The sequence below is a fragment of the Melanotaenia boesemani genome, chromosome 7 (assembly GCF_017639745.1).
Source record: "Melanotaenia boesemani isolate fMelBoe1 chromosome 7, fMelBoe1.pri, whole genome shotgun sequence".
NCBI classification, from domain to species: Eukaryota; Metazoa; Chordata; class Actinopteri; order Atheriniformes; family Melanotaeniidae; genus Melanotaenia; species Melanotaenia boesemani.
Genome location: NC_055688.1, coordinates 14,505,226 through 14,517,919, shown reverse-complemented (window position 1 = coordinate 14,517,919; position 12,694 = coordinate 14,505,226). Strand labels below are relative to the sequence as shown.

General features: G+C 38.9%; 1 protein-coding gene across 6 annotated transcripts in view; it reads left to right on the top strand.

The window, feature by feature from the left end:
* The window catches only part of gria2b (glutamate receptor, ionotropic, AMPA 2b), a 64,533-nt gene that overhangs the window by 23,964 nt on the left and 27,875 nt on the right, over positions 1–12,694 (top strand). For all 6 annotated transcript variants that reach the window (XM_041990285.1, XM_041990283.1, XM_041990287.1 and 3 more), the window contains exon 3: positions 6,217–6,456. In XM_041990285.1, the coding sequence (XP_041846219.1) occupies positions 6,217–6,456 (240 nt within the window). The remainder of the gene's footprint in view (positions 1–6,216; positions 6,457–12,694) is intronic.

Genomic DNA, 12,694 nt, shown 5'->3' with positions numbered 1-12,694 from the left:
TATGGAGCAAATGCTTTGAAGACTTCAGACAAAGTAGAAATTGTTCAATAGATGAAGCGGCAACATGTCTTCGAAATGTCTTCAGGCTCATAATATTTTATGTAATCCAGTAAAGTAATCAGTTATCTCTAAAACTTTTAGCCCACTAACCAAAAGATGGCACATTAGAGAGATAGCGGCTGGAATAAAATCAACAACTTAATAATCTAAACTCTTGTTCTGAAAGATCTCCAGTAATTGACTTTAGTTTTAGCAACTCTGACAATTTGAAAAGTACAAGAGTTCGATGTTGAAGTAGTTTCTAAATACTAATTTCAAACTTTAATAATTGCTATAACTGCTTGAACTTTAAGCTTTTGGAGGCTAAATTAAAAACAAAAACAAACTGTCCCCTTGTGGACAAATTGGTTCGATCTTTTTCCACATCTGATGTTCACACAAACACTTCCTAGTGGGAAAGTGTATACTAAAGAATCACAGCTGAAAATGCAAAGTAAGGGCTGGGGGTCAGTGTCTAGAATGTGTAGGATGCAGAACTTAACGCAAAAAGTGCATTAGAAATAATTGTGTATTGCTTCATGATCATCATTGTGTTGATATCAAATAGCATGTTAATGTTCTAGAGGCTTTACTGGGGATTTGGGGGCAAGAAACTTCCACAAGAAATCTGGAAAAAATGCTGTGGACCTTTGTGTCCTTGTGTGCCACTGCTCTGGAATATTAGTAGAATTTTTTCAGAACTCTGATACAAATGTGAAAGCAGCTTTAGTCCATTTCTTTCAGCACAGGCAAAGTTTAGGGATGGATGCACACAGACTACCGTGGGCTGCTTGAGTCGTTAGTCAAATTTTAATCAGCTGCAATTAATTTCAACCTAAGCTTCACTAATAAACATGTTTAATGATTAATAGTACAAAAAAGTTTCAGTAAAGAAAATGTTCATGTTTCCAATACATTATTAACAACATTAGTGAAAAAAACTTCATAAATATCTAAAACCTTCTGAAACTCTTTTTGACTCAAAGCTTGAATAGGATAGCATTCCTTTTATTTCATGTCAAGAACTCATCAGTTGTTCTTCCTGCAGTTCACTGAGTTTAATTTAATCAAAGACAGCAGATTCAGACAGCAGTGACACAATCGCTACTATACCTGCATCGGGCTAATACCTGATATATGGACTTCAATTCCCTTTGTCAGCAAGCCATCCTAGTAAAATGGTGAAAGAGGAAATGACTCATCAGATTAATTACACAGTAAAACATATGTCTAAATCAATAACCCTGATTAACTCACGTTCAATCAATACACATTTACAAGCAACATGCCAAACTGCTGACCCCAGTGTTTGAAGGGAAGTGTGCAACCTCAGGGTTACTTAGAAATTTCATAATCATGTTTAGCTTGAGTCCACTGTACCCTTTTGTTTGCTTTGCATAATGAATGTTGGAGGCCAGTAATGTGCTGTAATGTGCCTGAGAAGGGGTGGAGGATCATGAATTATTAAAAGATAATTTTGTAAACTCAGCTGAATAAAGATATAATACAAGTAATCAGATATAAACATCTAGTCATGATAAAGGTCGATAAAATGTCAGGAAAAGAAGTCTTAACAAAGACAGTTGTTTAAGTTTAATGAGATCCAGAGATAATCTGACACAACTGCTACACTAACAATAGTGGTGAAAAGCTTAAAGAACATAGCAGTCACCTAAAGAGAAGTGCACTCTCTTTCTCTTACAGCTTTAAGTTTTTATGTCTAAATTCTTTACCAGATCTTTATTTCAGGTAAAAACAACACATAAAAACATAAGCTGAAATGCTGAGCATTAAAAACTAATTACACACTAAGGGGCTGAGTTATGACGAGGGCAAAACTGCTGCGCTATTTAACATTTGCTGCGCAGTTTTGCTCTGGTTATGTTTCTACGATTAGCGCCTGATCTATTAAGACTGCTCCTGTTATCATTTGCGGAGCAAACAGCAGTATTTAATTGAAGATGTAGCAGCGCTGTTTGCTCTGTCATGTAAGGTTCTGGGGTCTCATTTATAAAACTGTGCGTAGGATTCTTACTAAAAGTGTACTTACGCCCAAAACCGGAAGTTGGCGTACGCCATAAAATATTCTGATTTATAAAACCGTGCGTACGCACAGGTGCAAGCAATTTCCCCTTTATAAATCACACTCGTCCTTGAAGTTTGCGCAGGTGAATTTGGCTCATGTTCCGCCCACTACACACCCACTTTCCACCATAAATGGTCAATGCAAAGTACCTCAGCGTGTATTAAAATGAGCCAGCTGATCCATGTTGTGATCCATTAACAACGGCAACCGCAGGGAAGCGAACCAAAAAACGCAACTTCACAGAGGCAGAAATCGATGCATTAGTGAGTGAGGTGGAGAGTCGAAAAATTATTTTGTTTGGTAGCCACAGTAGTGGCGTGATAAATAAGAGTAAGTGTCGTGAGTGGCAACACATAGTTACCTCAGTTAACTCTGTGAGCGGGACAGAGCGGACCATGGCCAGATCAAAAAGAAACCATCAATGAACTGAAGGAAATCAGAACAACACTGCATAATTTGTGTGACATTATGTTCGACATTTCAAACACATTAAAAGAGCTTGTGAAAAAGTGAACCTTATTGTCTGCTTAATCGCTGCATGACCTCCTCACGGAGCCGTGCCCCGTGTTGGAACTCCCTGTGTCTGGGAGGGGGCTGTGGGTGAGGGTCGGCATTCCGAGGAGGGGGGAGGCCAGGAGGTAGTTGGATGCCGTGCCTCAGTGCCAGGTTGTGCAGCACGCCACACGCCCTCACGATCCTGCGCACCTTTTGGGGATGGTACAATAATCTACCCCCTGACGCATCCAGACACCGCCACCGGCATTTTAAAAGGCCGATGGCGCGCTCTACAGTTGAGCGTGCACGGGAGTGAGCGGTATTGAACAGGGTCTCCTCTGCGCTCTGGGGGTTTGGGAAGGGGGTCAGGAGCCAGCGCCGGAGGGGGTAGCCACTGTCCCCTGCATTTCAATGAAACAGTGCATCAGTGGTCTGCATCTGGCTAAGCTGGTTGTCAATATAAAGTTATTGTCTTACCAAGAAGCCAGCCATCACGTACAGCGCCTGCCTGCAGTCTCTTCTCTACACTGCTTTGCGCTAGGATGTAAGAGTCATGTGTAGAGCCAGGCCATCGTGCAACTACATTTGTCAACATCATGTTGGATTGACATATGACTTGAACATTGATAGTATGCACATGCTTCCTATTGACATACATGAATTCATCGACATATGGGGCCCTTATAGCAATATGAGTGCAGTCAATTGCGCCGATTACATTAGGAAAACCGGACATTGCTGCAAATTGCCTTTTAATGTCGGCCTGTTCTCCTGCAATATAGAGAAATTGGATGTGGAAGAGTGTAGCAGGACGCATAGACAGCGGAGACGGGTTATGAACTCTTGCCAGGTTGAAGTCATGCACGCTGACCAGTGAGCCGAAATCACATCTGCGGTCATACAGCCAGAGCGCAAAATTAATTGGAGACATGGTGACAGGACCCCACGCTGCCACAAGAGGACTCTGGATGCAGTGTGTTGTTAATTCCCCACCTCTCCATCTGTGTCGCCAATTCCCCCAGCCTCCAAAACCAGCGTACGCATGGGTCAGAGCTGCCGTGAAAGACCGCACATTTTCACGTCAAGTTTGTTTTTTATAAATCACAACCTTTGCGTGAAAAGAGGCGTACGCCAGTTTCAGGCCCCATTTTGTGCGTACGCAACGGTTATAAATGAGACCCCTGGAGAGCAAGGAAACCGCAAACGCAAAATTAACTTTTATCCGATAGAAGTTGAGACAAATAAAGGAGACAAATAAAAATATTGCGGAAGTCGAGGAAAAAAATCTAAATGTCACCAGAAATGCTGCAATATAGTTTCATATTCAAGTTCAATTTATTTATAAGGCACACTAACAACAACCTTTAGGAACCAAGGTATTGTACATATAAAAACATGCAAGGAACAAATAAGAAATAATAAAGGTTTAAAAGCTATAAAGAAATAATAATAATAATAATAATAATAATAATAATAATAATAATAATAATAAAAGACAGGCATGATAAAGTCTTTAAACTTATCCAGCAATTCTAATATTGCAACGCTGGATCGTCTCCACAATCCTCTTCTCTGGCATTCTAAATATATTAATATAATAGAAAAAAATGCATTATCTTAGTCGCCTTTCATGGTGTCTGTGCCTCCTCCTTAAAATTATTACTGCAGCCATTGCGCGTATACTGTTGTGCCAATTAGCACCTGCTTTTCAGAAACGCTATTTTTAGAGCAAACATAAACACCGCAAACTATTTGCGGGCTACATGAATCCCACTGCTGCGCAAACCAGATTTATTTGCATAGTCTCCTCCCACTAATGTGCACTTTCTGGCCGGAACGCCCATAATGCATATGCAGTAGCTTCAGAAACGCAAAGTGGAGAGCGGCGCAGTTTTGCCAGGATAACTGGCGCAGTTCCATGTTTGCGGCTTTGATAGATAAGCTTGGGCCGATTTTAGCGGAGCAAAGCCGTCTGCACCTGTTTTAGTACACGCAAAGCGTTAATAGATCAGGGCCTAACTGTTTTCATATGAATTAAAAGGGTAAGTAGCAGCCAGGCATTGCTAATCAAATGCAAATGATTAAGTGATCAATCGGGGAAGGGTTATAAGGCCATTTCCTAATAATGTCGTATGTATGATAGATTATGCACAAGTGGGTAGAATTTAAATCAGTTGATACTCTTTCCAGAGTCTGATTTGCAATACTCAGAAACTTTACCTCAGTCAGCATTCTAGCTCACATGCTACAATTGATGAAAGCAGCATACATATATATATATATATATATATATATAAACTGAGTAAGTACGTTTTGTTTTGAAGACTAGACTGAGTTAGAGATATTTATCATAATGTTCAGCAGCAGGTTTGATAAAAGCCAAACATAGCATATAAAAGAAAAAAGTCTCACAGCAGCTGTTAAACATGTTTTTTTTAGGGGTGATGATTTAAACGTTTTTTGGGCAGCCACAGAACCTGGACACCTTGTATGTATGTTAGCTTTCAAAGTTCTATGGCGCGCTGCTCGGTGGCTGCTGCCTGAGTCTGCCTGATCCTGTTTATATTTATATGTTGTTGTTGTCTACTCTTGGACGGGTTTGAACTGGAAAAAAAAATTGTTGCACCTGTTGCAATGACAATAAAGTTTCATTCATTAAAGGTGAGCCCTCAAAAAACAAAGGCAAACAAACTTCAATGAAGTGGAGCAAAAGTTATGTGAGATACTGGTAAACACATGTAGAAATTTATTAGTACTGTAAGTTATTGCTGCTAAATTTGCTTCTACAAGCTACTGAATCATAGTTTAATACATCATCGGGTACTGTTCATCCAGAGTTTTATTAGCCTATGTTTTTTAGACCTGGAAAGGACCAGATGAATTTTTGTTATGTCCTGATGCATAAAACCTTGGAACTCAAAGGAGTATTTAATTTTTTTACGACTGTATTTGCTATGCAGTTTTTTAATGCACATGGGGGAGCAACTGAATGACATTCAGCCAAACATTTAAGCTAAATGTTTCAGAATCTAATGTTTTCTGGACACAAAGACTATTGTAACAGCACTTTGCAATGCAGAACAGATGGACATTGCTTGCACAGAATTACTGTACATTTTTTAATCTTTTTCTCTCACCTAAACCTACTTTATAAAAAGAAAAGCCTTGGGGATCTTGTAAAAGTTTCACAAAGTGATTGCTGCACAGTAGATTTTTTACTATTGAATACAAGCACTCCCTTGACAGAGCTTCTGGAAAACCATCCATTAATCGGCTGTGTTAGAGACTGAGGCCCTTAATAGTTGCATATAACCATAATGTGCAATAGAGGATCCTAATAAAGGGCTTGATTTTATTTAGTACATTGTTATGAGTTACAGCAGGGAGTTCTATAAGTGTCACAAATAAATGTCAGACGAGTTGGTTTCAAAGAAAAAATATTGAATTGTTCTGGCAAATAATTCCCAGCATAAAAACTAAATTTATATTACGCAGTTCAGTTTATTAGCTAAAATGAGCCATGCAATGAATCAAGATTGAAAGGAAGTAAATCAAGCTTTAAGTTATGTTCTTTAACACACCGCCGTCTTTTTCAGTCTGTTCACAGTTCTCTAGAGGAGTCTACGCCATCTTCGGATTCTATGACAAGAAGTCTGTTAACACCATCACATCGTTTTGCGGGACACTACACGTCTCCTTCATTACGCCCAGCTTTCCTCTGGATGGAAATCAGCAGTTCATTATCCAGATGCGGCCTGACATCAAGGGGCCCCTCCTTAGTCTCATTGAGTACTACAAATGGGACAAGTTTGCCTATCTGTATGACAGCGATCGAGGTAAGTCATGGCTATCCCTACAGGGTTTCCTCCAGGAATTTTTTTAAACTGTGGAAGGCTTTACAACCCTCCCATGTTATTTGAGGCAAACATGTAATGCAACCTCATCAAATGACACAGTTTGCCAGTCTGAAAGTACATGATTTGTTTTATTTATTTATTTTTTTAATTTCTCACCAGTTTAATTAGTGAAATTACTAGTGGATTGGATTTTGGATATGAAGAATCCAACATTGTTTTCAGAAATACATTTGTGGATATATTGCACATTAAGATTTATTTGATTTCTGTGTGCTGTATTTATGCAAATCTGTAAAAACTCACTATTGAAGTTGCAGAGCACAGGTAAAGCAAGAGGAGGGCATTTTGGTTCATAACAAACCAATTGTCATAGACAATCAATTGAAGCAGCTTGTGCGTTGGAGTCTTGTTATATAACATCAGGGAGAGGCAGTCAGGGTCATTACAGTTCGCTAGAGATAAAATCACCTGCAGCTGTTGATTTTCATACTCACCCAGACAGAGGTGGGATTTGTTTGTGTTATGTTCACATTATATGAACATCCTCACGCATCCTCTCCTGTGTTCACTGCCTAACAGTGTTGGGTAGTAACATTAGACTGTATTTAAAAGATGGACAAAGCTGCGGTGATGTCACCTGTAGGTTTCTGAAGAGCTAAATTGAAGCTCATTGGGTGGTTTCCATCGTCGCCATTTTGGCAGCGTCACTCGTGTCCTCATTTCCGGAAAATCCAAAAATAGGCAAAAAGGTGGAGCTGAGAGGGGGACTGTGAAGGCGGGGTGTAGATGATTGACACCCATCAAACTCTGAGCTGCCTCTAGCTAAGAGCTATCCAAGCTAACCCAGAGCTAATGGTAGCTAACCAGCTAACCAACAGTTGGAGGGGCTAAAGCTAAGGCTTGCTGTTAGCCGCTTTAAAATCGCGGTTGTGCCTCACTATCCCTTCTTGCCATGGATATTGGATACCCGTCAACCAAAAGGACACGCCCCTAATTATGCAGAATTTTAGGATTAAATAACATCCAAATGGATGAGTTAGAAAAAATTCACCCCCTCACAGTTGTCATGAAAGTAAACTTGACCTATTAATCCTAAAATGTTTTTTTGTACCAGGCTTTAAACATGTTTATTTCTGCTGTGAAGTTGGTCTTTTTAACGTGAGAGTCTATGGGGATTGACTCCGTTTTGGAGCCAGCCCCTAGCAGATGAGGGGTGCAATTATTACACTTTCGCATAGGCTTCATATTTTACTGCCTGAGGTTGCCGCTTGGTAGCAGCGCCTTTCTGGTATTACTTTTGTTAGTAACTAATACTCTGATGCATTACTCTTTAAATAAAGTAACTTAGTCACTGTTACCCTGTGGTGCACTTGTCCATTACTAGCTAAATTAATACATTTCAGCTAACAGCTGTGAGCTTCTTCCTGTTTATGGCAGTAATGCAGCACAACATGGACAGTGCTGCAAAGTCCGCTTGCTGGACATTTTTTTCTCTGCAGTCACTTGTAAATATGGTCACTCGCGGGTTTTTGGGCTTGCTTTCTTAAGTGTAGTTGTTTACTTGGGCTTCCTCTGCTCCCTTTGTGAAGCCCTCCTATTTCTGTGATAGCTGTACATAAAGCAATAACCCATGGATGCAGAATGGGAAATGTGAACGCAACAGTCCTTTTTTTCAGGAACTAGTGACTACAGCCCCGTTTCCTTGGTTACCGCAGGCGTTTGAACTGGCACGCCCCTACCAATACACATGTACACAACTTAACTTGATGGAGGGAAAGTGACAACACCCATGAATGCCTAAGGAAATATGTAAATAAAAATATATTAAAGAGTAGGAGAAAGATGCATTGTGCACTGAAGGGCTCAACATGCAGCGGATATTTAATTTTTGAGCAGCTGTTCAGTTAGCCTACATTTTATTTCTATTTTTTCTTATTTCAAATAATCTGCTGGCCTGAATTAAATTACTTTGTCCCGTGACCCTTAATTGGACAAAAGATATATTACTAATGAGGGGATATTAAGAATATTAATTGGAGAATTTTAAGAATATTGTTTTACAAAAGTAACTAAAAGTTACTTTTAACAGTTAAACATTACTTTTTGGTGCAAGTTATCAACAATGTAACTGAGATACTTTTTGAATGAAGTAACTAGTAACTGTAACTAGTTACTTTTTTCAGTAACTAGCACAAACAACAACCAAACAGTTGACTCACATTTGCATCTGCCATGCTATACAATGTTGTCATTAGTCCGACTGTCTGCACGCATCTTCCAACTGAGGGAACCTGTATGTTTTTTTGGTTAAGCCTGAAAACACACTCGTAGTGTCTGTCTGAAAGCACGACAGAAATCCAAATTTTTTCAGACTTTAAGATGGTTTTGTGGATTTATGCTATTGACATGCTGGATTCTCTAGTCTCTTGTTATAATCATTATAACTGAAAGCCTAAACCCTGAGTCCACTGGATGAACTTGATGGCCACTCATTACAATCCAACTGAAGCCATTTTTTTTCCACACAAACACCAGAATATGCAGTTTAGCTGGACTTTTTACATAGTTACTGTTTACCAATGCACTTCTCAGGAGGAAAGATTTTGTGCTGGAGTTGCATTCTCTCAGCATGTAACATCATACAAAGTGTCAGGGGGTTTGTTTGTCCAGAGCATCAAGGAGGAAGGATGTAATGTGGGCAGAACATATTAATTGCAGTTTTCGTTCCCAGCTCACCTAGAAAGAAGGACGGGACTCTTTGTTCTTATTTTTAGTTTTTATTTATTTATTTATTTGAGCTGATATAAATATATACATGTATGTACAAGGGGTGGGAGTCAATTAAAAAAAATCAGTTACGGGGTTTGTCATTAATTGATTTCAATTAATTGTATTTAAATTGCAAAACAATTTTTGCCCCAAAAGTCAACATTTTTTTGTTTTTTCTAATGGATTTTAGTGGACAACAGAATCATATAATGGACACAGACATTAATATTGTAAACTCAACCTCTGATAATGCCTGACAAAATGGATTTATTTGCATTTCAATTCAAAACAGTAGAAAAAGAAATACAAAATATCCCTGCCTAAAACTGAACAGACCTAAAGTTAAGGTGTCATTTTAAATACTTTAACTAAAAGCTCCACCTGTTCTCTCATTCTTCATTAATAGGCATTAATTTCTGACTGTAAGCCGAAGCGGGATCAGCCAGCAAAAGCTTTTTTACACATTTCATTTTTAGTCTGGCCATGGAGCAGAGATGAACGTCTCCTGCTCTGACTGCAGCTGTGAGCGCTAATGGGCATAAGTGGAAGTAAACATGCTTCACATCACTTTCCAAAAGTCTCCAAAAACACCAGAAAAAGTCACTAGATATGTTACTTGTCACTTCTTTGAAATAGAATCACTAGATGGGTCTGAAAACTCGCTAAATATAGCGCCAAAGTAGCTAATTTAGCAACACTGATTTAGCCGAGCTCTGACGTGAGCATCAGTTTAAAATGGTGCACTGACCAACGTTGCACATTGTTTGAAATGCAAACTGCAATTAATGCGTTATTTTCTTATGCATTAATTTTTTGTAATTATTTCATTGTAATTAATGTGTTACAGTCTCACCCCTAGTATAAACATTTCCACAAAAACAACAAGTGTTTAAAACTATATCCATGTACACTCTCAGTAAATGTTCCAGAAGACTAGAAGCTACATTCATAGATTATCACCCACAGATTTTCCAGATATTTTGCTAAGTCACTAAGGACAACACCTCCCAGCCTGGTATAAATATCAAAAGCATTTGCATTCTGACATGCTAGCACTCTGGAACATCTTGATGACATATCAGGAAAGCAGGTTATACATGAAAACAGCTCTAGAGTCCCAAAGCAACTTTTATTTCACATCTATGGAAGCCACATGAAGCTATAGAGTAGAGGAGCAGGAGAGGAAGTCAGACAGGATAACAGTGTTGAGAATCAATTTAGTATTAAAGGGGTAGTGCACCCAAAAATGTGTTTTTTGAGCTGTAAACATCATAATATTACTTAATTGTGATGAAAACTACATACTGTTGATAAAATTTGTAATTTTTCTGTGTATTTTAAAAATTGGATTTTGTGGGTGAAAAATGGCTCATAGCGCCCTCTACAGGGTAAAACCAGGTTATGGTTTACGCGACATAGAGAGGTTATCTACATCAGAAGAAAATTTTTAAAAACCCACAGCCCCTTCCCTTCAGATGCAGATAGATGGGTCCTCACCTTGCAGGCATAGAAAACCACGCCCACCAACACATATGAAGGGATGTGAACTCATCTGGAGTAGATTTGCTAGTTTCTGAGTAATGTTCCTACAATGGGATGGATTTGTGCTTTTGAGGGGTGTAAAAGTAACACCAGACTTTATTCTTTACCTGCTGATCCTCATCTGGTGACAGACAGCAGCTGAAATTGTGGCAACGGCAACTTACAGCAGCACTTCCTGCAGCTGCCACAAACTGCCACGAGTCTCCACAGCTTCCCAGATTCTGCTGGAGCTGCTGACAGGCCAGCATAACAGCGCTAACGGCTCAGACTGATGCGGTTCAGGACCACCTTGTTCATATGTAGCTGAGGAGATTCAGGAGGGGAAAAGTCTTCCACCTCAAAGACCGCTCTGTGGCGTAGGCGCTTTGTGAATCTTGCTTTGCATCTTGCCAGTGAGCTGAGCTGCTGTCTGTCAATCATTTCTGCCTGTGAATCCTGACCCGCCCACTCTCCGCCCCCTGATCACCGCAAACGTCCAACCACAACCGTTGCAGTTTCAGGCATTTTTCAAATTCGACAGTGGGTGGAGTTTCGCAAAAAGTAGGGGGTGTAGTTACACTTTAAAAATGAAACAGGCCATGCAGATTTCTGATTATGTGTCACATCATTATGTCAGCTATCAGAGGATTTTCACAATGGGCAATGACAGGTTTAACAGTTGAAATACCATATTAGTGTAATAACACATCTTTTGCTTTTTATAGACATCACTGAAAAAAACAAGGAGATTAATTGCAGAAATAGAAGATAGTAAAAGGTGTCTGACTTAGTAATTAGAAGCCCAAATAACTGCCTATTACAAATGACTAGACAAAATTAACTGATTCTAAATATCTTCTTGAAGCTGCCATAGTCACAATTTTTATGTTATACACGTACCTTTAAACCATTAATCAACTAATGTTGTTACAGCTCCATACTCCTTACAACACCCTTAAAGATAAATATATAATTTGATTTAATTTTTTAAAAAGGGACAGCACATGTTTGTTTATTTAGGTTATTGAACAGGGGCCATGTACAGCAGTATCGATCACAATGGAAAATATGCATATTACCAGATTGTAGCTCTCTGAGCTAACTTCCACCCGTAGTCCCATAGTCCATGTTATGTTAAAAAACATACCATGAAAATATGCAAGATTATTTATTTATCTGGCTTAAATTCAGAAGGGGGAATGGTGAAGGATTTTCACATTCAACTCAACAAATAGTCATAAAATAGACTCATTATTATGTACTTGGTCAAAGGGGCATGAAAAAATCCCTGTTTTTCATTAAATGTGGGACATTGTTGCAGACAGAAGTATAAGGACCTGTAGTTGTGGCCCTGGATAATATCATGGGCTGAATTTATGATAGATGAAAACCACCTACCCCCAAATTGCAATATCCAGACTTACTTGATATTCAGATCCATTCTGTCATTGTACTTTAATCCATTTTCATCAGCTATTCTTTTTTATTTCTCAATGATACTGTTGAAGTCTGGAAGTAAGATTATATTTCTTGGAGCACACATTTTCCTTCATTGTCTGAAAGTTTTTTAATCACAGCTAACATTGAAGGAGAGTTGAAAATTGCTGCTTTAAAAAAAAAAATATGTGTGAGTGTAAAGATGAAGATGAGTAGGTAGATGAAAGGAATGTGAAACTGCTGTCTGTGCATTATCTCACTTTGCTGTGTCATGCAGCTCATTTTCTAGAGTCGCCTTCTAATTTTGATTTGGTGACTTGCGCCCTTGGAGGCCGGTAGCAGAGAGCACAACATGCACAAGGAAAACTCTCTTGCAGAGAATGTAATTCTAGTCTGATCCACTTCCTGCATGAAAATGTCTTTTTACTTGTATAACGAATCTTATACATAATCTTTTTTAATTTTCTTTATAGAATAATGATTATTTATG